The sequence below is a fragment of the Eptatretus burgeri genome, chromosome 8 (genome assembly GCF_056783735.1).
Source record: "Eptatretus burgeri isolate ZD-2024b chromosome 8, Ebu_testis_v1, whole genome shotgun sequence".
Classification (NCBI taxonomy): Eukaryota; Metazoa; Chordata; class Myxini; order Myxiniformes; family Myxinidae; genus Eptatretus; species Eptatretus burgeri.
In genome coordinates, this window is record NC_140968.1 from 77,838,532 (window position 1) to 77,863,154 (window position 24,623).

Consider the following 24,623-nt stretch of genomic DNA (forward strand, 5'->3'; position numbering starts at 1 on the left):
GCTCGGTTATCCCGATAGTACGGAACGGATCGCTTAAGCGGCCCGTGTCTGGAGTCGACCTGCGGCGAGGTGCGATCGCCCGGTCTACCCTCCGCGTGGGAACTTAGGTAGGTCGAGTTTGGCGAACAACCCTATCCCACGTGGGTGGCCGATTGGCACGATCGTGGTGAGGCCGAAAGGCCCACCCGTGACTAGCTCCCGGCGTTAGTCCGAGAGGGTCACGACAGAATTGTCCGTCCGGTGGGCGACGTGCCGCGATTCGAGTCACGTGGCCGTTCGCACCCCGGCGGGCGCGAATTCACAACAATATATATGGATATATGTATATATATATATATATATATATATATATATATATATATATATATATATATATATATAGATATAGATATATACATATTTAACATGATTCAAAAGCACCGTTGGAGACCGGCTGTTTTGCACACAATGCCTTTCATAATTAAAGTGCGAAGATGTGCAGAGCTGAGCTTAAAAAAATCACCCAGTTGGACAGAATTTTTTTCTGGAGCTCTGTCTGTGTCATGGTTCCACAATATCTGATTTACCGCCAGATTTTATGATAAGATTTATTTTACGAGCCTCTTGGGTCCTTTCATGTTGTGACGATCTTTGCTGCTCTCTATTCGATATCCTTTCTTGTTTTCACACACCACAGAATCATAGTCAAGTGAGTAATAATATTGTTGTGGTTGACCAAATTCGCAAACCACCATTCAGGTCCCTTAGGTGAGATATCTCTGTAAGTATATGTGTAGTTAGGCCCAAACCCGTTGTTTCGAGGGAATAAATGTCATTCAGTCGGGCTGCGACTCTTCAGGATAGCCGTTTTTCTTTTACTATCTTTATTTTGGACCAGCCGCCATTACTACCACCACCAACCACGTCTCAACAGCCATCACACAACCACCAACCACAACGCCGCTTCACAACAACCACCAACCACAACGCCGCTTCGCAACAACAACCACCAACCACAACGTCGCTTCACAACAACCACCAACCACAACTCCGCTTCACAACAACAACCACCAACCACAACGCCGCTTCACAACAACAACCACAACGCCGCTTCACAACAACAACCACCAACCACAACGCCGCTTCACAACAACAACCACCAACCACAACGCCGCTTCACCACAACCGCCACGACCTTTACCGTCACAACTCGCCACCATCGCATCCACACCATCTCGCGCCACTCGTGGGCACCGATACTGGACTCGTGCAGGGCGCGCACCGAGCAGCGTATTCAAAAACATCACGGACTTTCCGCAGAAAACGGATCAAAAACGACTCACGCCCACTTTTGTTCCGTCCAATCGGAGAGCGTGGGCGATTTGCCCCGCCTCCAGGGCGTTGGAGTGCGGTCGCTATATGCAAATTCATGGATCAAAAAGCATTCACGCCCACTTTTCCTCGGTCCAATGGGGAGCCAGTTAGAGAGGTGAAGGGTCGGAGGCAAAGGGTCAAGGGTGAAAGAGCGAAGCCACGGGACTGATATAAACGGCTGCGTTCGTCAGTAAAGACAGTTGTGCGGAGTTCAAGAGAGTTGTCGGTGGAGCTGGAAAGAAGTGGGAGAAGTCAAGAGTGAAGAGTTGGGACGAGCCAAGAGAGGAGACGGAGAGGGCGAGTAGACGGAGCTGTGGAGAGGTGGCGGCGGCGAAGGCAGACGAGGGGGTGCTCGTGTCGGTGCCGGGAGCTGCAGAGGGAGAGGCCAGCAACGCGACCGAGGTCGAGGAGGAGACGCTCGCCGCGGGACCCGAGACAGGGCGATATCCTCCTTCCCCCGAGCATCAGCAACCCCCTCCTGTTTCCCCCCGCGCTGAGATAGTGCGACAAAGGGGGCCCCTTTCCCACCCCCTACCAGACACTGTCCGCGAGGCCCGCGGAGTTGAGGCACCACCGCCGCTCTGCGTCTCATCATCAGACGGGTAGGCCCGACACGGTCTCGGCCCCAGGCCCGCCTACCCCCCTCATCCTGGAGGGTGGTTCTCTTTTCTTTTGCTTTGGGAATATGTGTTGTCGGCGCCGACTGTGAAGTAAAATTGTATAAGTGTTGCCGTGTGCTCGGTAGTCGGATAGCTCTGCATTGTGTTTCCTCTTTTATATTTGCTTTTTGTGTAATATTGCATTGTCTTCTTCTTTTACATGTGCTTTTGGTGTAATTGTATATGTGTGCTTCCCGTTCATCGCGAAATAAATGTGAGTTATGTTGAACTGTTTTCCCGCTTCGCTTCGTCTTTTCTTCCATTGAATCTCCATCTTGCTTCACGTAAAGGGTTGGTCGTGGGCTAAAACGCCCGATAATTAATCGAACCGTCGAGGCCGACGAATAACACCGCTCGGTTACCCCGATAGTACGGAACGGGTCGCTTCAAGTGGCCCGTGTCCGAAGTCGACCTGCGGCGAGGTGCGATCGCCCGGTCTACCCTCCGTGTGGGTACTTCGGTAGGTCGAATTTGGCGAGCAACCCTATCCCACGCGGGGGTCGATTGGCACGATCGTGGTGAGACCGAAAGGTCCACCCGTGACTAGTTCCCGGCGTTAGTCCGAGAGGGTCACGACTGGATTGTCCGTCCGGTGGGCGACGTGCCGCGATTCGAGTTACGTGGCCGTTAGCACGCCGGCGGGCGCGAATCCGCAACAATATAATAATACCATTATTTTTACATCGTTAGGCACATAGGGCTGCCGAGGCAGTTTCATTGGCAAGGAATACAGTCCTGGATGGGTCACCACTCCGACATAGGTTACCCTAGACATAGGTTTGCTGACCTCGCAAGAATAAATGACAGGCTGAATAAACCCTCTGTTCTGTTGTTGCATTATAGCAGCTTGGCTGCCGGGTAGCTATAATTTATTGGAAGCACAGCTGTGCTGCTGGTGCTGTGCCCCTCTACCAGGAGTACACCAATACTCACTTCACCGACCTTGGAAGGATGACAGGCTGAGTCAACCCCACCTGGTGTTAATTCAGTAGCCAATGTGGCTCAAACTCAGGACGCTAAGATCCAAAGCCAGCCACCATAACCACTAAGCCAACACCAGACTTAGTCAAGTGAGTAATAACACATTACTGTCTCAGTTTGATAGTATTCTGGTGAGTGGACGATCTCTACATTTTGTTGTTCACAACGGTTCTCATGATGTAAATTTCGCCATTATTTTGCGATGTCAATTGATCTTTTCCCTGTTCTTGATTATGATTGTGGCTTGGCAAATATCCCTTGTTTCATTTGTTTTATCCTTTCAGTCACCGTTTTATTAAATAGCCTGGTGTTGGCGCAGTGGTTAGGGCAGTGGCTTGGGATCCAAGAGGTCCTGAGTTCAAGCCCCGTTGGGCCACTGAATTAATACACCAGGGGGTTGACTCAGCCTGTCATCCTTCCGAGGTCGGCGAAGTGAGTACCAGTATACTGGGCCGGTGTATACCCCGGTTAAAATAGGTGTACCATATCCCTGTGTCGTAAGAGGCGACCAGGGTTGCGTCAGGAAGGGCATCCGGCGTAAAACATGTGCCAAATCACTATGCGGATCATACGGATGATCCGCTGTGGCGACCCCTAACGGGAGCAGCCGAAAGAGGAAGAAGAAGAAGTCACCGTTTTATTAAATGAAGCAATTACAAGCCCCTGTTCTTGTGCCTACATGTGATATCTCCTGGTATAACGGTTGACACGCTTTGGTGAAAGTACAGCTTTCATTTGCTCCGAGTTACACTTTAACAGAAACCAGAACAGTAAGGGGGCCGGGGGGTGTTGAGTTGTGGTGGTGGGGGTGGTGAAGGGTCTGAAGGAGTGGGGTGGGGATTGACACCTTAGGGTTGGGAGAGAGAGGATGAGGACTTGGGGTTTGGGATGGGGGACTGATAACTTGGGATTGAAAGGGAGAGGGGAGAGTTGAGCACTTAAGATTGCATTTTGTATTGCGCGGATGTTCTGTGGGTCCCTGCTCGTAGCTTATATTCTCGTAAGTCTGATTTGCATTCAGGAACAGAATAATTATGGTTAACCATTTCGAAATTGCCACTCTATTGTCTAAATGCTGAAAATTATGTTCAAAAGACTATTTGAATGACAGCTTTCATGCTGGCAAAAGCAGGTTAAAAATGCCCAGTGAGCTGAACCGAATCGGTATAAACGCACACAGTCCATGCACAAAAGGCCTCATTTGGCATTCATATGTCATTTTGAAAATCCCATATTAACAGCAGTTAGAATTTACAAATAATTTACAAATAATTTACACGGCATTTTTGAATGCAAAAATTCGTCGAATGTAATTTGCAAATCACTTAACTTAGCAATAGAAGATTTTTCTTTCCATGAAGCTCAAACTGCCTGTGACCTTTGGGTGAGGCCTGGGTTTCATCTCCACAAAATGCTGAAAATGGTTACGTATTTGGTTTTAGGAAATACCCCAGGTACAATCTTGCTGCGTTTTTCACAAAAGCTTACATCATTTTGTGAAATATTTTCATGTATTTGCATATTTAACTTCATTTGCATTACTATTTTTTGGCTTTAACCATGCTAACAATGACGTTATAACACGAAACAATTACTGTGCAAACATGAACTTGACTCACGAGTGGATGGTTGTGAAAACCCCATCAAAGCGTCATACAATATCCACATGATAGTGGAGAATTGTATCAACCCACAAAGCGCCTTTTATTTTGTTCCATCCACTTATTGAATTTACTTCTTTGCTTCTTTCCATGTTGGACTCACATAGTCACATTTAATAGTATGTTTAACAAGAGTGAGAATTGCTTTGCAGTACATGCCCCCTTCCGATGTGAGGTTTAAGTCCAAAAAGGGCATAAATCTGTAAAAAAAAAAAAAAAAAAAACGCAAAAAAACGCCCTGAAACTCGAACTTCTTCTGTAACTTTTCCTAATAAGGCCATTTACCAAGTTTCAGTTAAATATGTTAAAGGGCATGGGGAAAAAGTCTGAAAAACCACAGTTGGGATGGATGGACAGACAGACAGAGAGAGCAAACCTATAGTCCTCTCCAGTGAAACCGGTAGGAGACTAATAAGCATAAGCAGGAACTGCCATTCCAGGAGTCGATCAGGAAATCTAAGTCTCATTGTGAAGTGTATCATTGCAAAAAAGGTACATTCTACAAACACGAGGGCATGGGTTGGTGCGATAAACCGTGCCCTGAAAAGTGGTGCTCACTTTTAGTGCCATTGCACATAATTGTCACGTTAATGCATGACCGTGCAAGTGAAACAAGGACGTGGTACGATTCTCGGGATTCTCTGTTCGTCAGTGACATCTCTTTCAATATCCTGCTTCTAAATTGACTCGTGATTGGGTGAACCAGCCTCGTTGGTGTAACGATTAGAGAGTGTCTCCTCTGAGTGTGGGAGTTTGATGGATCAAACCTCGGCCAAGTCATACCAAGGACTTTTAAAACGTTACCTGCTGCTACCTTGCTTGATACTCAGCATTTGAAAAGAACAAAGCATGGGTAAACCACCAGAGATGGCAATCATAATACAGGCCAGATGGGACTAATGGCCTCCTCCAACATTGAAGTTCCTTGAAAGGGAACTTTTTTTTTTCTTCCCAGTTGTCAAACTGAAGTTACCTGGAATAAAATCGGAAGTTTGGACCCAAGACTGAAGGAAGTAGTGAGAGTTCAAAAGAAGCTCCACGTACAAGGTGGCATGATTGGATAATAAGCAACGAAACAAAAGAAGGATAATATGAAGTGCAGAAGCAGAAAAACCTCTGTTGTTCAATCCTGGATGCCAACAACCATATTTCCATGACGTGATCAGAAAAATATATGACTACTGTTCGTGATTTTTATCCTCGGGGCATTACGGAGGTTAGCGAAATCCAGATGGTTGAGTATTTAAGGGCAGAAGCATGTGAAATGGCAGTGACTGTATTAAGAGCAACGTTTACATCTTCCTGTGCAGCTATCTGAGGCTCGGTCTCTGAACGAGAAATACTGAGGCAGGTAGATCGACACATCTCTTTTACACCGACGACAGGTGGGATCTGTGCAATTTCCAGAGTAAGTGAGGAGTGGCCGATAAAGCAGACAAGTCGCGTGTCGATGTCACCACAAGTTGGAATTTCAAAGCCGGTGCGTCTCACATTCTTGGGAGCAGAAAACGTTGGGAAAACATCCCTGATCCGGCGGTTCCTGCACGGTGTGTTCAACACACAACACCAACACACGCTGGATGAGGTCTGCATGGTTGAATATGAAGCAAACGGGACATCGGTCCGGCTGGAAATCATGGACTCGAGCGGGAGCTTCGAGTTCCCCGCGATGCGTCGCCTGGCCATCGAGCAAGGAGATGCGTTTGCGCTCGTTTACTCAATCGACGATCCAGGATCATTTGAGGTGCTGCAGCGATTGCGAGATGAGGTTCTTGATGTGAAAGGAAGGCCAATGCCTCCGATGATTGTGATCGGGAACAAATTGGACCTGGATCCTCATTACCGCAAGGTCTGCAGAGAAGAAGTCATTGAGACGGTGGAGGACTGCTGGTCGGCGTACCTGCTGGAGACCTCGGCAAAGGAGAACCAGAATGTGTTCAAGGCATTTCACGAGATGCTCGTATGGTTCAACCTGCCGTGCCGGGAGATGGAAACCACACCGCACAGGCATCGGGTGACTGTCCCGGAGATTCAAATAAATGTTCGCCACTCAATCAGCAAGAAGAGCAGCTGCAACATCTCATAACCAGCTGCACCATCTGCACCATGATCTGGACTTTCACCACCATCGGAAAACATGGGGAACAATGCTGGAAAATCCTTCAATTCTCTGGTCAAGATAGTACATAGACAATGTGGACTGATATTTATCGACTGAGAAATAAAACTAAAGATATTTATCGTAATCATAATAATAAATCTGTTAATTCAAATATTAATTTATATGCATATACAACACACTCCCCTCATCCCCACTTCCCCAGTGAAATTAAATAATGTAATAGTTTGACAGTTTTATTTAATCTAGTGTTGGTGTAGCACAGTTATGATGGGCCAAATGGCCGCCAACTGCATCAAAGCTCCTTCAACCTCATCACAGGATGAGGCCATTAGGACCATCAAGCCTGAATAAATGTTGCCAACCTATGAATGCTCATCCAAGCTCTGTCCTCTCTAAATACAGATCATCAAGCAAGCAAGCAGCACATTCCGTAATTAAAGTCTCATACACAGACAGGGTTTGAACCACAAGCCTCCCAGACTCAGAGTGGACACTCCAACCATTACTCTACCAAGTCTCCGGTCATGGTATATAATAATACAATGATATTGTTTCACGTACACCAGAAGCCTCTAACAAAAGTTTACTCAGGGAGTAATTTCAACACTTGTGCCTTAACATGTGTTTTGTTTTTTTTCGCAAACATCCTCCTTTATGTGCGGTTCCGGTGTGTGTGTGTGTGTGTGTGTGTGTGTGTGTGTGTGTGTGTGTGTGTGTGTGTGTGTGTGTGTGTGTGTGTGTGTGTGTGTGTGTGTGTGTGTGTGTGTGTTTTATTTACAAATATCATCGTAGGGATCGTGCTGTACGATGTTGTAAATTATCAGGATGTGATAATGTGCACAATTTGTTCCATCATGCCCTAACCATCTTTTCTATTGATGTAATTTAATCCAAATGTTTTTTTTTATTGGTTCCATAATTTATTAAATTATTCACATTGCTTGTCTGATTCTATTTTTTCTCTCTTGCTTATTTATCATTTGTGATATGAAGAATCTCCTTCACAATCGATCAAATTACAGTGTTGCTGCAAAGGGTAAACAAAAGTATTTTTAAGAAGGGAGTGTCATTTGTTTTCAAGCTTCATTCTGACTTTGAAAATGTATCCCCAGGTGGAGGCAGGTATTATGACGAGATAAAAATGTAGGTGTGGTGTTCAAATAGTTATTGGAACGAGTTGAACAAATGGTAACTTTTCCATAACTTTGAATATAGTATTATACCAACGGGATATGGGATTTTTGAGAAGTTATAATTTTTATAATTTAGCACTGTTTACAATGCTCGGCATAGACTGGACACCGTGAAAAAGTAATCCCTCCAATCAACGCCTGAAAGTTCCCCATAAAAAAAAGCTTTTTCACCATATCGTTCGAACGCTCAAGATGCTTCCATGGAGGAGTCAAAGGAAGCCTCATCACCCCCCCCCCCCAGATAGGAATGCGTTCCTCCCTAAGGATTTATTATTCCCAAATGTGTCATTCTGGGTCTCACTACCTTCCATGATCTTTCTGGGAAAGCCACATTTCAAACCTCGCCTCCAAAGCCACTCACCGACTGGGAATCCTCCATCATGCAAAGTCCTTCCTCGGCCCACCTGAGCTCCTGAGCTTTCAAAACAGTTGTTCACCACCACCTCTTATCTTCCCCCCCCCCCCAAACTCGATCTTTTCTACCCCCGTTAATCCACCCCAAATGCACCTCCTTCAAATTCCCTGCTTACCATCCTGAAAATCCCTGTAACGTCCATCTTGTGAACCCCATGTTCCCCGCCCCATCCCTCTCCCTCCCACAAATCTCATAATGTCTCTGTTCCCCAATGTTTTGCCCTTCCCACTTCCACCCCTCTTGTGTCATGCCCCCCTTGCTGTGCATTTTGGGTTAGCTCTCATATGAGCCTTGACAATGTATACAAAGAAAAAATTTAATGAGGTAGTCAGTGCATTCCATTTGCCACCCCTGTCAATACATTTCAAATGTCACCCCTGTCAGTTGGTACATTTCATATTTGCATACTGTATCTGCCCCAAGGCAATGGTCTGGGCCCAGTCCTATTCCTAATTCTCATCAATTATCTCTCTGACTCTCTGGAAAGTCCCCTTTAGCTTTTTGATGATGACTCCACCCTCTGCCATGACATCCCTCATACTGTACTTCAGATAAGCAGGAAGTAGCCACTTCCCTCTCTTCAGACCTTGACAAAATCACATTCTGGCCCAACACCGGAACATCGATCTATAATTCCAGCAGTGTGTGCGTGTGTGTGTGTGTGTGTGTGTGTGTGTGTGTGTGTGTGTGTGTGTGTGTGTCTGTCTGCGACCACCGATTCTCGACGACCGCCGGTCCGATCTGATTGAAACTTGCCAGGAATATTGCCGTGGCCCCGCAGATGTGCGTTTTCGAGGTTTGATATCAATCGGACGAGCGGTTCCCAAGTTACGGCCATTTTACTGCTTTTTCAGTGTTGAAAAGGTGTATATATGGCAGCTGAAGGTGTCGTTCCACCTTCTCACCTTATCATGCCAATTTTTCCCCAAATTATTAATAACCGGACGATCACCAGTCCGATCTGATTGAAACTTGCCAGGAATATTGCTGGGGACCCACTGATGTGCATTTTCAAGGTTTGATATCAATCGGACAAGCGGTTCCCAAGTTACGGCCATTTATCTGTCGACCAATGACAAGACACGGTGCTATGACATCACGAATGACGTCACAATTAATGTTTATTTATTTATTTATTATTTTTATTTATTTTGCACGATTGACGGTCCGATCTGATTGAAACTTGCCAGTAATATTGCTGGGGACCCACGGATGTGCCTTTTCAAGGTTTGATATTAATCGGACGAGCGGTTCCCAAGTTATGGCCATTTATCTGTCGACCAATATCTGCGAGAGAGGGGGACGGGAGAGGGGGGATGAGAGTGGGGGCGAGAGAGGAAGGGGGAGAGAGGAAGGGCGAGACTGGGGGGATAGAGGGGGAGAGAGAGGGGCGAGAGAGGGGGTGAGAGTGGGGGCGAGAGAGGAAGGGCGAGACTAGGGGGGATAGAGGGGGCAAGAGAGGGGGAGAGAGAGGGGGGCGAGAGAGAGGGGCGAGAGAGAGGGGCGAGAGAGGAGGGGGAGAGAGGAGGTGGGAGAGAGGAGGGGCGAGACTCGGGGTGAGAGAGGGGGGAGAGAGAGGGGGAATAGAGGAGGGGTGAGAGAGGGGGAGAGAGAGGGGAGAGAGAGGGGGGCAAGAGAGGGGTGAGAGAGGGGTGAGAGAGGGGCGAGAGAGGGGAGGGAGAGAGGGGGTGAGAGAGAGGGGGCATCACAATTCAACAGAGTGGGAGAGAGGAGGGGGCGAGAGAGGGGGTGAGAGAGAGAGGGGCGAGAGAGGAGGGGGCGTTACAATTCTTCTTCATTTTATATGATGTTACAATTGACGCTGGGGACCTGAATATGTTTCCCAGGTGTTTCCCAAGTTATGGCCATTTATGATACGGTTGGTCTGATCTAATTTAAATAATGCCCCAATCCAGTCATCGTTTACGCCCCTATGGGCCCGTACTAGTATCTTTCAATCCTGATAAATCTCTCACTCTCACTCTCTCCCTCCAAAAAGACTGAATGGCTAACATTCCCATCTAATTTCTCAATAATCCTCGAGGAAGTTCCGTCACCAAACTCCTGGGTCTCAATATCAACCATGATCTTTCTTGATCTGATTATTTTTTCTCCTGTGCCATACAGGAGAAGTCTTTCCTTTGCACACCTGAACTTCTATCCATGTATAAAAGGCCTTCATCCACAACTTGATGGAGTAATGCTCTCTCCTCAGGGTTGTTGCATTGCCTCACACCTTGCTCAGCTTGATGCTGTGGAAATCAAGGCCTTCAAGATCATTGGAATCTCCCTCTAGTCTAGAAGCCAAAATCTGTAGCTTGCCTAGAAAATAGGTTCGCTGCTGATTTCATGTTAGAATGGTGCAACTGGTGTTTTTGAAGAGTCTAGGCATGACCAAGTCTAGTTCCACTTATTGCCAAGTCTGCATCTGAATATTATGGCTGCCATGACAGTAATCAAAATGGCCGCCATCAGATTTAGTCTTTTTCTTACTGCAAATTGTACTAGCCAGAAATTTGTCATGATTGTGAAATACTATGTAATCTGACACGAGTAACACTATTTTGTGCTTTATTTTTGTACTGGATCACAACTTTTCACATAATTGACAACTTAAAGACGAAATTGAAAATGCACATACGAGCAACAAATGTGAAAAAGAAAATGTTTAGCACTATTGATGGAGATGGGTTTACAGTCAGTCAAAGGTTATTTCAACAGCTGTCAGATTCTTTCTAACACAAAATTACGTTGCTTTGCAGAAGAGAAAAATGTTGTGAGAACACCCAAGTACAATTTTCAGAGCTATCGATCGGCTTGTACACTGAACGGGTTCCTACAAAGGGCTTTGCATCCACATGCTTTCGTGCAAGGCAGTCCATTCCGTGTACATTTGCACCGTCGAGTTGAGCATGACCCACGGCATTTGCATGTCGTCAGTTCTACACAGTAAGCAGTAATAGGCTGTGCAGTCATGAGTCGCGGCTGAAATGTCTCGTTGCCATCTTTGACGACCTGTTCCCACCCACAGTTCTCAGGTGCAGGTAGATGTGGTTCAGATTCCAAGGCTCTTCTCCACACAAAAGTCTGGTAGTGCGCTCGCTTGATGTGTAGAATCAGAGCATCGCGAGTTGGAGGCAGATTCTCAATAGCTTTGGTCAGACTGAGAAACAGATCACATCTTACTCGCTGAATTGAGTTATCTTGGCCATGAGGGTCATAAAGCCTGCAGACAAATGACTCAGCATCTGCAATCACACTCTCATCAGGAATTTCCTCTTTGCCTAGGTTATTCAACAGGTGGGAGTTGTTTTGAAAGACAGCCCATGCAGAGTGCTTCGCAATTCCAGAAAACTGGCTTGTGCTGTCTGAACCTGTCACTGCAAGAAATGCCAGAAGTGACTCCCTCTGCGAATCTGGGATATTGATGGAGTCAATGGGAATGTAGTGTTGCTTTTTGGGTGTCCCTGCATTCATCCAGAGAAAGGGACTGAGATGCGGCTGATAGGCAACAAGGAGAATGAGGACATCAGTGTCCCGGCTAACAACAACAGTTTGCATGTACCCCTGTTCATATGCTTCCTTGGCATGGAGAAGAATGCGAGTATCAGCCTCTTCGTGCTCAGGAGATGACAAGTGTGAGACATCTCTCCCTGACGACGTCCACACTTTTGCAGGATCTGTGAAGCCTCCATTCAGTACCAGCTCCTGTTCGTGATTCTGGAACTTGTTTGCTAACTCTGTGCATAGAAAATTTGCTAAGCTAGCTTTGTTTTCATCGAGGCAGATGAGTGTATTCCATTGCCCCATGGACTGGCTTCTTGTTTGCACGTCTCTTCTGATTGCTTTCTTGCCCCGTATCCTCTGACTTCGAGCTGTTGATTTGATCGTTTTCTTCCTATACTGATCAAAGGCAAGATCAACCCTGGAGCAATAGTTGGAAAAAACATGACTAATATGACCTGCAACAGAATCTGCCCATTCACCAAGCGTTTTAGCATTCATCCTGTTCCCGAGTGCCTGGATCAGTGCCATGCCATCGATGATAGTGCATGTCGATAACGGTTCTGGAGCAACGTTTGGCAAGCCTTGCTGGAGAATCTTGCCAAGGTCAGCTTTGTTCAGAGGTAGACGTAATCTGCCATTAGGCATTGCCAATGACAGAGGAACTGCGCATATCTCTTGCTCCAGCATTTTGTTCATGTCAACGTCTCGGCCTACCTGCATTGCTGTCACCACACGTGTCAGAAGTTTTCTGTCTGCCTTTAGTGTGACCATTTTTTCCTTTCCCACTTTGACTTCAACAGTGTACATGCTCTCGAAAGTGTGCAGATTCTTAGACTTGATTCTGTCATGAAACCTTGTTGTTTTATTGATCAACCGGTCCTCCACGAAGTCTATGACGAGCTGCTTTCCAGTGATTTCAGCATTCAAGAGATCACTTGTCACAACATCACTGGCAATGTCCCCTGTCGTAATTGAGACTAATTCTGGGGAAGTGCGATCAAATGGATTGTGGGTCTTGAATAGGTCAATGAGCTTTAGCACATACTCTTGGTCTTGGATCATTCTCTTGGGACCGAAATCTTTATGCGCACAGTCATGCTCATCATCGTCGTCTTCCTCACTGCCAGCGAGTGTGAACATGTTTTTTGTGTCTCTGGTAAGCTGAGCTCTTTCGTTGAAAGAGAGAGCCCATCTGTCACGGGCGGAGTCTGTTTTTGTTATTCCAACCAAACCTCCAGCTACTTTGCCGGCTTTGTTCGCATGTTCAATTGCCTGGTCATCGGGTATTTCATTGAACTTCTGCTTTGTTTCTTTTGTGACAAAGTCTCCTGCAAGGAAACCTCTGTGCACTTCTGGAGCTGTTGTCGGCAACATGTGCATGTCAGCAAGGAAGACAGCTCCCCAGCGAGAGTAATGGAAATGATCAAATTCTGCAAACCAGGGAAGCATTTCAGCAAATTATGTCAGGAACAGGATCCAGTCTCCTTCACGAAGAGCATGTGTGAACCTCAAGAGGATGGAGATCAACTTCATGTATGTTCTCCAGAATCTAAAGGTGGCATTTTCTGAACAAGTAGCTTCAAACTCTTGAAACAGGACCTGCACCTCTTCCACCTCAGACAAAAGTTCTCCAAAAGAGGAATTCATTCCTCTATCATCTTTGTTGGCAAAGGCATCTGAAACTCTTCCAGCTGCACCTTTCAAGTCATCCCGGATGAGCTTGTCATTTTCTTTGGCCCATGCTGTGAAGCATGCCCAGAGAACGGACCAAAGTGCCTCTAAAGTCAACTTGTGAACGCGGATGACACGGTTCCACCCTTTCCCTTTGATTACTTGTTCACATGCCTGAATTCATGCCATGTTGTAAAATTCATTGATTGTGGTTTGTATAATCAGACATTCTAATTCGAGCTTGAACATTTCTTTAAAAATAATATAGTGAAAAACAAGTCATATTATTTTTAGAAAATGGATGGAGCAATGTTTTTTTCTATACTCCCATCAGCTCAGGCATGCTCAAAAACATGGAAATCGACCCTAATTTTGTAATTTCATGTCAATTTGTGGCTGAAATATGACGAAAAGTGTATTTAATGGCGACCATTTTGTAAACTGTCATGGCGGCCATACTATCCATATCCAGAGTTGGCAACAAGTTGATTCACGTTTCTGTGTGTCTGGACAGTCAATTTACACCTGTTGCACTATTCTAACACGGAATCAGCAGGGTCGTACACTATTCTGCATTGGGCCTCCTGACTACTCGATGAAGCTGAGTTTGGGCCTGTCACTTTCCCATTGCAGACAGGTTGGCGTTCTATGTCTTTCACTGCCTTCTTTCTGGTCATGCACCCTCTGCTCTTTCCGTACTTTGTCCCACTGCCCCCCCCCCACCTTAGGGTTCTGCAGGGTGAATGTGGTCCAGCATCAACCCCCTTCTGGTGAAACTCCTAAAATCCAGAATCACTGCACACCTCCACTCATTTGTTCCTTTTTTCACACCTGTGCCCAACTTTGACAATATCTTCAATTTGATCAATTCTTACCTCCAAGTCTTCAAGACAGCTTTTCACCACCACCTTACATCACCCCCCATCCTAAAGCATGACCTTTTCTGCCCTCGTTAATCCCCTCATCCCACCTCTATCCCTCATCCTTCCAAATTTCCAGTTTTCCCTCCTGAGAGTTTCCTTCTGTATCCATTTTGTCCACCCCATGCATCCTCTCCTGTCCCCCATTTCTCCCCACACCCATTGTTTATCCAAGTCTGCCTCTATCATGGCCTTCAACTCTGCTGATCTTGGTGTTTTCCCCCTGTCTCTGCTGTTCCTTTTGTCCAGTTGCATTCTAATACATTCAGTTTACTGGACTATATAATCTGATCTCCCGAATTGTTTAGATTAGTAAACTTAGTGCACCAGTACCAGCACTACCTCTTCCACGAGCCTCTTCCATGTATACAAAAAAATCACAAGAAAGCATCAAAGAACCCAGATCAAAAAATTTAATAATTCTGGCTGGTAGACCATGTGTCTGATCAGGTTAAAATTTAAAACTCATATTCCCCATCATCACTACATCATACTTTTGAAGTTTGATGTCGATTGATTAAGCGGTTCAAGAGAAAGAATTTTTCAAAGATTTTTGCTCAATCCAATATGGCTGCCAGATCATGTGACATCAATTATTCATGAATACCCTGTTTTCCTAAGGCGTGGGGAACATTTGTGTGAAGTTTCCCCTTGATCTGTCCAGCCATTCTGGAGAAGAAGATTTTTTTATAGGTTTTGGGGTAAATCCGATATGGCTGCCAAACCATGTGACCTATGACATCATATGTGTGAACTTTTTGTTCCTCATGGATAGGTGGTCATACATGTAAAGGGTGGCCTCAATCTGTTCATCCACTTCAGAGAAGAAGATTTTTGAAGGTTATTTGATTTATTTATTTCCTTAAATTTAAAGGATTAAAATTGAGGATTTTATAAATTTCACCCATGTTGACCTTTTGGTGTATGTTGACCTTTTGTCCGATTTTGACCTCAAAAATAATAGGCTGTTGAATTCAGTGACTGATAGGTACGTCCTCTTCAAATTTCAAGTCAACTGGACAAAAATGGACAATTTTAGAAATTCGGCTGATGTTGACCTTCTGGCTTATGAACTGTGATGAACTGTGATTAGTGCCTTTTGAACTGTGATGACCTCAAAAATAATTGGCACTTGAATTCAGTAAACTGATCTGCAAATGGTCTTAAAATTTCAAGTCAATTGGATGAAAATTGACAATTTTAGAAATAACTTAAGAAATTTGGCCCATGTTGACCTTTTGGCCTATGTTGACCTTTTAGTGATATTGACCACAAAGATAATAGGTGGTTGAATTCAATGACCTGATATGCAAATGTTCTTCAAATTTCAAGTTGATCAGATGAAAATTGAGGATTTTATAAATTTGGCCTGTATTGACCTTTTGGCCTTATGTTGACATTTAGCCGATATTGATGTTAAAAATAATTCCATTCCATTGGGACCATACTCTGTACAGAGCGTTGGTGCTGCCGAAGCAGTCTCCTTGGCTATTGGACACAATCCTGGACAGGTCGCCACTCTGACGCAGGATACTTGAATGACTCGGTCATCCCAGCAAGCTGGTACTCATTTTGCCGACCTTGGAAGGATGGCAGGCTGAGTCAACCCCCTGGTGAATTAATTCAGCGGGCAACGAGGCTTGAACTCAGGACCCTCGGATCCCAAGCCGCCACCCTAACCACTGAGCCAACACCAGGCTGTTAAAAATAATAAGTGGTTGAATTCAGTGAACTGATATGCAAATGCTCTTCAAATTTCAAGTTCATCGGATGAAAAATAACAATTTTAGAAATTTAGCCTTTGTTGACCTTTTGGCCTATGTTCACCCAAACATAGTTGGTGCTTGAATCCAGTGACCTGAAATATAAATCCTCTTCAAATTTGAAGTCAATTGGATGAATATTGAGGATTTTAGAAATTGTAAAAAGTTGGTGACCTTTGGCCTATGATGATGGCCTTTTGACCTTTTTACCTCAAAAATAAATAGGATTCTGTCGGACCACCAACTGCCCCATTTGGTGAGGTTTCGTAAAGATCGGTTTAAAATTATAACCTGTAGGCGATTAAAGGTGAGCGGACAGACAAACAAACAAACAGAAGCAATCAACATACTTGTCAAAAAAATATTTTGGGGAGTGTAATTTCGGGGAGGGTAATTATATCTTGTGCCGTCTTCGCTTGGTACTGAGGTCGTTTACCTGGTGAATGTCTGAGGGCAAAAGGCCCTCAGATGGAAGGTCTAATGGGATCTATAGGGTCTTCGAGGATGAAAGCCTCTCATGGGGTCGACAGGTAATTATGGTCCTAAAAGAATCTTCAGGGGGTCTTTGAGGCCTTTCAGGTCTTCAGGTTATCATGGGTCATCGGGATCTTAGGGGTCTAAAGATGTCTGGGGTCAAAAGGGTATTTGGGGTCTTAAATGGCACTGGGGTTGTAAATGGTCTTATGGGTCTTAAGGGCCTTAGGGGTCAAATGGATCTTAAAGGGTCTTAGAGGTCAAATGGATCTTAAAGGGTCATAGAGGTCTTCAGGATCTTAGGTGTATTAAAGGGCCTTGGTCTTAAGGATCTTAGGTGGCTTGAAGGGTCTTAGGGGTCTTAAGGTGTCTTGGGGATCTTAAAGGTTATTTTGGGTCTTCAGGATTTTATGTGTCTTTCGGGTCTGAAAGGATATTCGGGGTCTTAAGGGTCTCAGGGGTCTTAAATGTCTAAAAACTCGTCTCACTGTGTATGTACACTTTTGCCCTTTTGGTGCATTCTACATCTTGATGTCTTATGCAGCCTGTGGGTGCTGGTTGCATCATTTTCTGGAAGCGTGGCTATGCTGCTGATGAAGCACCCCTGCTTACAGTCAGCTCGTACTCATTCTACCGACCTCGGAAGGATGACAGGCTGAGTCAACCCAACTGGTGTTATTTAACAGAAGGACAAGGGCTCAAACTCAAGACCCGATTCTAAGATCTCAGCCAGCCACCTTAACCGTAAAGTCAACACCAAGCTTGGTACATTCCACTAACACGAGGGCATTGGCTGGTGTGATAAACCATGCCCTGAAAAGTGGTGCTCACTTTTAGTGCCATTGCACACACTTATGTCACATTAAAGCCCGACCGTGCAAGTGAAACAAGAACGTGGTATGATTCTCTAGATTCTCTGTTCGTATGTGACATCCGTTTACATATCCTGCTTCTAAATCGACTCATGAGTGGGTGAACCAGCCTCAGTGGTTTAACAATTCGAAAGTCCGCTGAGTGTGGGAGTTTGATGGATCGAACCTCGGCCAAGTCATACCAAGGACTTTAAAAATGTTACCTGCTGCTACCTTGTTTGACACTCAGCATTTGAAAAGAACAAAGCATGGGTAAACCACCATGGCAATCATCATGCAGGCCAGATGGGACTAATGGCTTCCTCCAACATTGAAGTTCTTTTGAAAGGGAACTTTTTTCTTTCTTTCCGGTAGTCAAACTAAAGTTACCTGGAATAAAATTGGACTGTGGGCGCAAGACTGAAGGAAGTAGTGAGAGTTCAAAAGAAGCTCCACGTACAAGGTGGCATGATTGGATAATAAGCAACGAAGCAAAAGAAGGATAATATGAAGTGGAGAAGCAGAAAAACATCTGTTGTTCAATCCTGGATGCCAACAACCACATTTCCATGACGTGATCAGAAAAATATATGACTACTGTTCGTGATTTTTTATCCTCAGGGCATTACAGGGATTAAAGAAATCCAGGGGGTTGAGTATTTAAGGGCAGAGGGAGGTGAAACGGCAGTGACTGTATTAAGAGCGACGTTTACATCTTACATCTTCCTGCGCAGCTATCTGAGGCTCGGTCTCTGAACGAGAGATACTGAGGCAGGTCGATCCACGCATTTATCTCTTGTGCCTACGACAGGTGGGATCTGTGCAATTTCCCGAGGAAGCGTGGAGTGGCCAATAATGCAGACAAGGCGAGTGTCGATGTCACCACAAGGTGGAATTTCAAAGCCGGTGCGTCTCACATTCTTGGGAGCAGAAAACGTTGGGAAAACATCCCTGATCCGGCGGTTCCTGCACAGTGTGTTCGACACACAACACCAGCACACGCTGGATGAGGTCTCCGTCGTTGAATACGAAGCAAACGGGACATCGGTCCGGCTGGACATCATGGACACGAGCGGGAGCTTCGAGTTCCCCGCGATGCGTCGCCTGTCCATCGAGCAAGGAGATGCGTTTGCGCTCGTTTACTCAATCGATGATCCAGGATCGTTTGAGGCACTGCAGCGATTGCGAGATGAGGTTCTTGATGTGAAAGGAAAGCCAGTGCCTCCGATGATTGTGATCGGGAACAAATTGGACCTGGACCCTCATTGTCGCAAAGTCTGCAGAGAGGAAGTCATTGAGACAGTGGAGGACTGCTGGTCGGCGTACCTGCTGGAGACCTCGGCAAAGGAGAACCAGAATGTGTTCAAGGCATTTCACGAGATGCTCGTATGGTTCAACCTGCCGTGCAGGGAGATGGAAACCACACCGCACAGGCGTCGGGTGACTGTCCCGGAGATTCAAATAAATGTTCGCCACTCCATCAGCAAGAAGAACAGCTGCAACATCTCATAACCAGCTGCACCATCTGCACCATGATCTGGACTTTCACCGCCATTGGAAAACATGGGGAACAATGCTGGAAAGTCCTTCAATTCTCTGGTCAAGATAGTACATAGACAATGTGGACTGATAGTTGCACAGCTTGTGAATTTGTATAAACCATAAAGTGTACTTCTCTTGCCTCATACTTCTCTTACCTGTATCATGTGTGCTTCTCTGCTTCTCTTCTCTTACAAGGAGGCGATTAGGAACGATTTGATGGAGATGTTTTAGATAATACAGAGTACAGTCAAAAAAAATGAAGAACTTTGACAAAAGAGTGGATAGTGACTGGACCAGGGGCCACAATCTGAGAGTAAAGAAAAGCAGAGTAAACAAGTCTGAAGACGACGATTATTTGGTATTTGACGATGTAGATTGTTTCAGAAGTCAAGGATGAAACAATGTGATAATGTGTGACCAAGTTATAAAAATGATCAACATGATGTGGTACGAGTGACAGGTTATGAGCTGCAAAATGTCGAAAACCCGGTTTCGTTCAACAACTTAAAAAATTTGACCTTTGCATAATCTTTAAAGGTCACAGAACAATGTTGTGGACATTAAAATAAGGAAACATGATACGTGCTATAGCTTATTGGAGTTAGTTCGTCGAAGAAGGTCGAAAACCCGGTTCGATTCCCACAACTTTGAAAAGTGGACCTTTGTGACCTTTAAAGGTCAAAGGTCAAGGATTATGACCTTTGGTGCAAAACTTCCTCTGGAACATTCCAGGAACAAAATAACGGGCGATATGGCATTTCGCACTCCTCGGATTATCCATACTTTGATGAAATCAGTGTAAAAACAAACTTGAAGGGGGCGCCACAGGCAAGGTGTTCGAGATAGAGCAAAATGGTTTAAAGACTTTAGGTGGGGAATGACCTCAAGATTATGCATAAAAAATATTGTCATCCTCGCTCTCAAAGTTTGGGTGGTTGTATGATTTTTATGTCAAAATTCGCAATTTTCAAAGTTTTTGACGTTGTGACCTTGACCTTGGGACGAAAATGAAAAATCGAGCTCCGTGGGGCTATGCAGGTGCCATTGGGCTCACCAAATATGAAACCCCTGTCAGATTCGACAAATCCCCTCGGAGAAGATGCAAATTGAAATCGGCTACCCCATAAAAACACGTTTTTTGGGCGTGGCTCCACCCATAATGGGCGCACCACCCCCATTTTCAGGAAAACACAACTTGATCATGATATAAACCTCCCACCAAAATTTTGTCAGGATCGGATCAAAACCCACGGAGCTATGCTCAGGACAGACAGACAGACAGACAGACAGACAGACAGACAGACAGACAGACACACAACAATAACGAATATAGTGGTCACTTATTTTGTTCGTGAAAAGATTTTTTCGTGAACCAATTATTTTTTTCGTGAAAATATTTTTTCGTGAGCCAATAATAATAATAAAAGCAAGAAGGGCGCTCGGAAGAGCGCATACCTCCGCCTTGCAATGCATAATCCACGAGAACATACCGGACCCAATACATTTTGATATATCATTCGATATATCGGTTTTGGCCCTATCTCTCAATGGTGAAATATCACTATTAAAATGAAGTAATTCTCGTATCCATATCCATGTTCGGATCTTCACAAAAATGGAGTCAATTCGTCGTGGCCACACAACCAAAGTGTCCACCAAGTTTCATCCGAATCCCGTCCACAACTTTTTGAGATATTGTGCTATATATTAGTTTAGCCCTATCTCTCAATGGTGAAGAATCACTTTTAAAATTCTCGTAGTCGGATCCGGATCTTCACCAAATTCTAATCAATTCGTACTTGTCACACACACACAACCTGTGCACCAAATTTCATCCGGACCCGTCCACAACTTTTTGAGATATCCTTCACCTTCGGTGGCGGAGGTTATAAAACTTTTAATTCAAATTTTAATTTATATGCATATACAACACACTCCCCTCATCCCCACTTCCCCAGTGAAATTAAATAATGTAATAGTTTGACAGTTTTATTTAATCTAGTGTTGGTGTAGCACAGTTATGATGGGCCAAATGGCCACCTCCTGCATCAAAGCTCCTTCAACCTCATCACAGGATGAGGCCATTAGGACCATCAAGCCTGAATAAATGTTGCCAACTTATGAATGCTCATCCAAGCTCTGTCCTCTCTAAATACAGATCATCAAGCAAGCAAGCAGCACATTCCATAATTAAACTCTTTCATACACAGACAGGGTTTGAACCACAAGCCTCCCAGACTCAGAGTGGACACTCCAACCATTACTCTACCAAGTCTCCGGTCATGGTATATAATAATACAATGATATTGTTTCACGTACACCAGAAGCCTCTTACAAAAGTTTACTCAGGGAGTAATTTCAACACTTGTGCCTTAACATGTGTTTTGTTTTTTTTGCAAACATCTTCCTTTATGTGCGGTTCCGGTGTGTGTGTGTGTGTGTGTGTGTGTGTGTGTGTGTGTGTGTGTGTGTGTGTGTGTGTGTGTGTGTGTGTGTGTGTGTGTGTGTGTGTGTGTGTGTGTGTTTTATTTATAAATATCATTGTAGGGATCATGCTGTACGATGTTGTAAATTATCAGGATGTGATAATGTGTATAATTTGTTCCCTCATGCCCTTCCCATCTTTTCTATTGATGTAATTTAATACAAAGTTGGTTTTCTCTTGGTTCCACAATTTTTTTTTATTTTTCTCATTGCTTGTCTGATTTTGATTCATTCATTCCCCCTCTACCGATTTCACCAGAGGGAACTATGGCTCTTCTGGCTTGGCTTGGTGTGTCTGTGTGTCTGTGTGTGTGTCTGTCTGTCTGTCTGTCTGTCTGTCTGTCTCTCTCTGTCTCTCTCACCTTATGGGATACAAAGAATATCCTTAAAGATCAAAGGTAAACAAAAGTATTTATAAGAAGGGAGTGTCATTTGTTTCCGAGCTTAATTCTGACTTTTAAAAATATCGCCCCAAGCAAGGCAGGTATTATCATAAGATCGAAATTTTCACAACATCAAGTCCTGATCTTTAAAAAAAAACAAAAAAAATAAACAGGTGTGCCATTCAAATAGTTATTGGGACGAGTTGAACAAATGTTAACTTATCCATAACTTTTAATAGAGCATTGCACTCGCAGGTTACGAGCTTTTTTTTTTTAACGGGTTGTTCGTTTTTCTTCACAAGAGGCATCTCAGGGTGTGTGTTGTGTTGCCATGTTGTTGCTTGGAAAACCCTGAAACATGACCGAAAAACTGTGTAAAAGAGCCACCCCTACCAAAGGTAAATTGGTGCCACGACATTCCCAGGATCAAGATGCTTCCGTAGAGGTAATATCCCGACGTTGAACGGTTTCCAAGTTAAACTCAAATTCCACACCACTCGTACTGTTCATAGACGGGCTTTGTGAATGCGTTCACCATCCCTCCACCACCATCACCTTCTGTATTAGAGACTCAAGAGTTATCATTTTGTGACCGAAACTGCACTCAAACTATTCCATCCAGGAAACAACTCCAAGGTGGCTGCACTCTGTATGGAGATATCAGACATTATTAAATTTGCCTTCTCAAGGACACATTTCAACAAAACACTGACAGTTGTTGTTGACACTGATATTGCTGTGCCGGGAACAGGTGCAAACATTGAGGCAAAGTCTGCCTGGCAGACCTCAATTGACAGTGTTGTGTGAACAGTGAAGAGTTTACACGTTTAAATTACTCTGAGCCAGTGTGACCACTCCTTGGCTTTTTTCACAAGATCTTGGCTATTCGTTGTTCACTTTGGCGTCTTGGTTTTCTTTCGGCTTTCTTGGCGTATAGGTTTTCTATTATCATCGCTTTTCTGAAACCTTGTGAATTCTTGGCTTTTTTTTCATTGGCTCACCTTGGCATTTGTGAAAATGAGGAGTGGTCACACTGATCCGAAGGAACAGTCTCAGTGCTGCAGCAATAACTAAGTGTCTGTATGTATGATGAGATAACTTCAAACATCAAAATCCGCCTTATAGGAGACAGGTGTAGCGTGTGATGCGTCACATGGTGCTGTAGTAAGAACTGCAGTAAAACACCAATCCACAAATGAAATACAACAAACAGGATTACTGTATTGTAAAACAACATAAGTGCAAGGTCGATACAAATGAGCCCACGACTCACAATGTGGGGAAACCCAGGTTCCGCTTTCCGGATGTGCTTGTCCATTGTCTACCAATGACCTTGTGACTTGTGTAAAAGTACAACGATGTCGCTGAACGTATGTTTACATTGCCAAGCTCTTGGAGTCTTCGATCACCAATAACAGAGAAAACAAACAATGAACAGCTCGGTTTGATTGATTCATTGTTGCTCTTTAATTACGATGTAATTGAAACCTTGAGTGTCTGCAGCCAAGCAGATGGCTCAAGGAAATTGTAGAAGAGGAACGAGCTGCGCAATCAGTTTTCTGACGCTGTTGCAAAGGCAGAGATGCCAACTTTTGGAAATCAGAATTAGGGAGGATTTTCAACTGACACCAAATAATGTGCGCGAAGCGCACATCTCGAGCGCGGAGCACTCGACCCTTGCGGCGGGGTCCAGGGCCCGCCTTAGGGCCCTGGAAGCTCTGGGGTTCTAGACGCTCTCTCGTGCCCTCTGAGCCCTATTTTGGAGCATTTAACATGTTAAGAATTCCCACTTTTTGAACAAAAAAAGGGGAAAATTGTGCACTTTTTAATGTTACATGTATGTTAATATTAGTAAGTTAGGGGACAATCAAAGATTAACAAAAAGCACAAAAGAAGCAATATTTTTCTTACCTTACTGGCTGGTACTACTGCTGCTTGCTTTTTCCATGGCAGCTTTGCTGAGTGACAGCTGTGTGGCTCTTTTAGCCCTTCTGATTATGTCTTTGCTGTATTCTCTCTGGTAGCAAGGGGTGCTATGAGCTAGTTTTTCAATTAATAGAGCTTCCAGGGTTTTGACACTCAAATTGGGACGAAATTCAGTATGATTCTTCCGTACAAGACTGAGTGCCCGCTCACATGATGCGTTCGAATGAGGAATGACCAAGATTCCCTTCATCACTTTGCTCAAATTAGGATACTTCTTGGCACCAGTGCAGGGATCTGTGAGCTGTGAAATCCGATGCCACTGCTCATCCACTCTCACTGTCTCAGTAGCAATTGTAGCTATGGAGGCGTCTGCCTGGTAGTGAGCGAATTCACTCTCAAGACTGTCTATGTCACTATCACCGCCACTGAACAGACAGGGGAATTTCTTGATGAAAAACTCAACACAGTCAAACCCCACTTCTTGGTGTAGCTTTACATCCAGCACCTGAGCATGCTTGGCTAATTCATCATCTAGCGGCCAGGTTTTGAAGATGTAATTGCAGGCTTTCACATAATATGAGCGAACTGCACTGAAGAAACCTTGGATGTCTGACCCACTCAGAGTGAAGGTGGATTTCTTGAGACTCCTTTGTTCCCTTATATACAGTTTGGCATCGTTCCCAATCATGAGGTCCTCATCATTCTTCTGATGATTTCT

The 24,623-nt window shown here is 44.6% G+C and overlaps 2 protein-coding genes across 2 annotated transcripts; both read left to right on the forward strand.

Annotated features, from left to right (window-relative positions):
- Positions 1-5,885: 5,885 nt before the first annotated feature.
- On the forward strand, positions 5,886-7,557 carry LOC147022104 (ras-related protein Rap-1b-like). The gene has a single exon (XM_085890507.1). The coding sequence runs from the start codon at positions 6,105-6,107 to the stop codon at positions 6,738-6,740; it is 636 nt and encodes a 211-aa protein (XP_085746633.1). The 5' UTR covers positions 5,886-6,104; the 3' UTR covers positions 6,741-7,557.
- Positions 7,558-18,271: 10,714 nt separating this feature from the next.
- LOC147022105 (ras-related protein Rap-1b-like) lies at positions 18,272-21,648 on the forward strand. The gene has a single exon (XM_085892692.1). The coding sequence runs from the start codon at positions 18,426-18,428 to the stop codon at positions 19,080-19,082; it is 657 nt and encodes a 218-aa protein (XP_085748818.1). The 5' UTR covers positions 18,272-18,425; the 3' UTR covers positions 19,083-21,648.
- Positions 21,649-24,623: the final 2,975 nt, after the last annotated feature.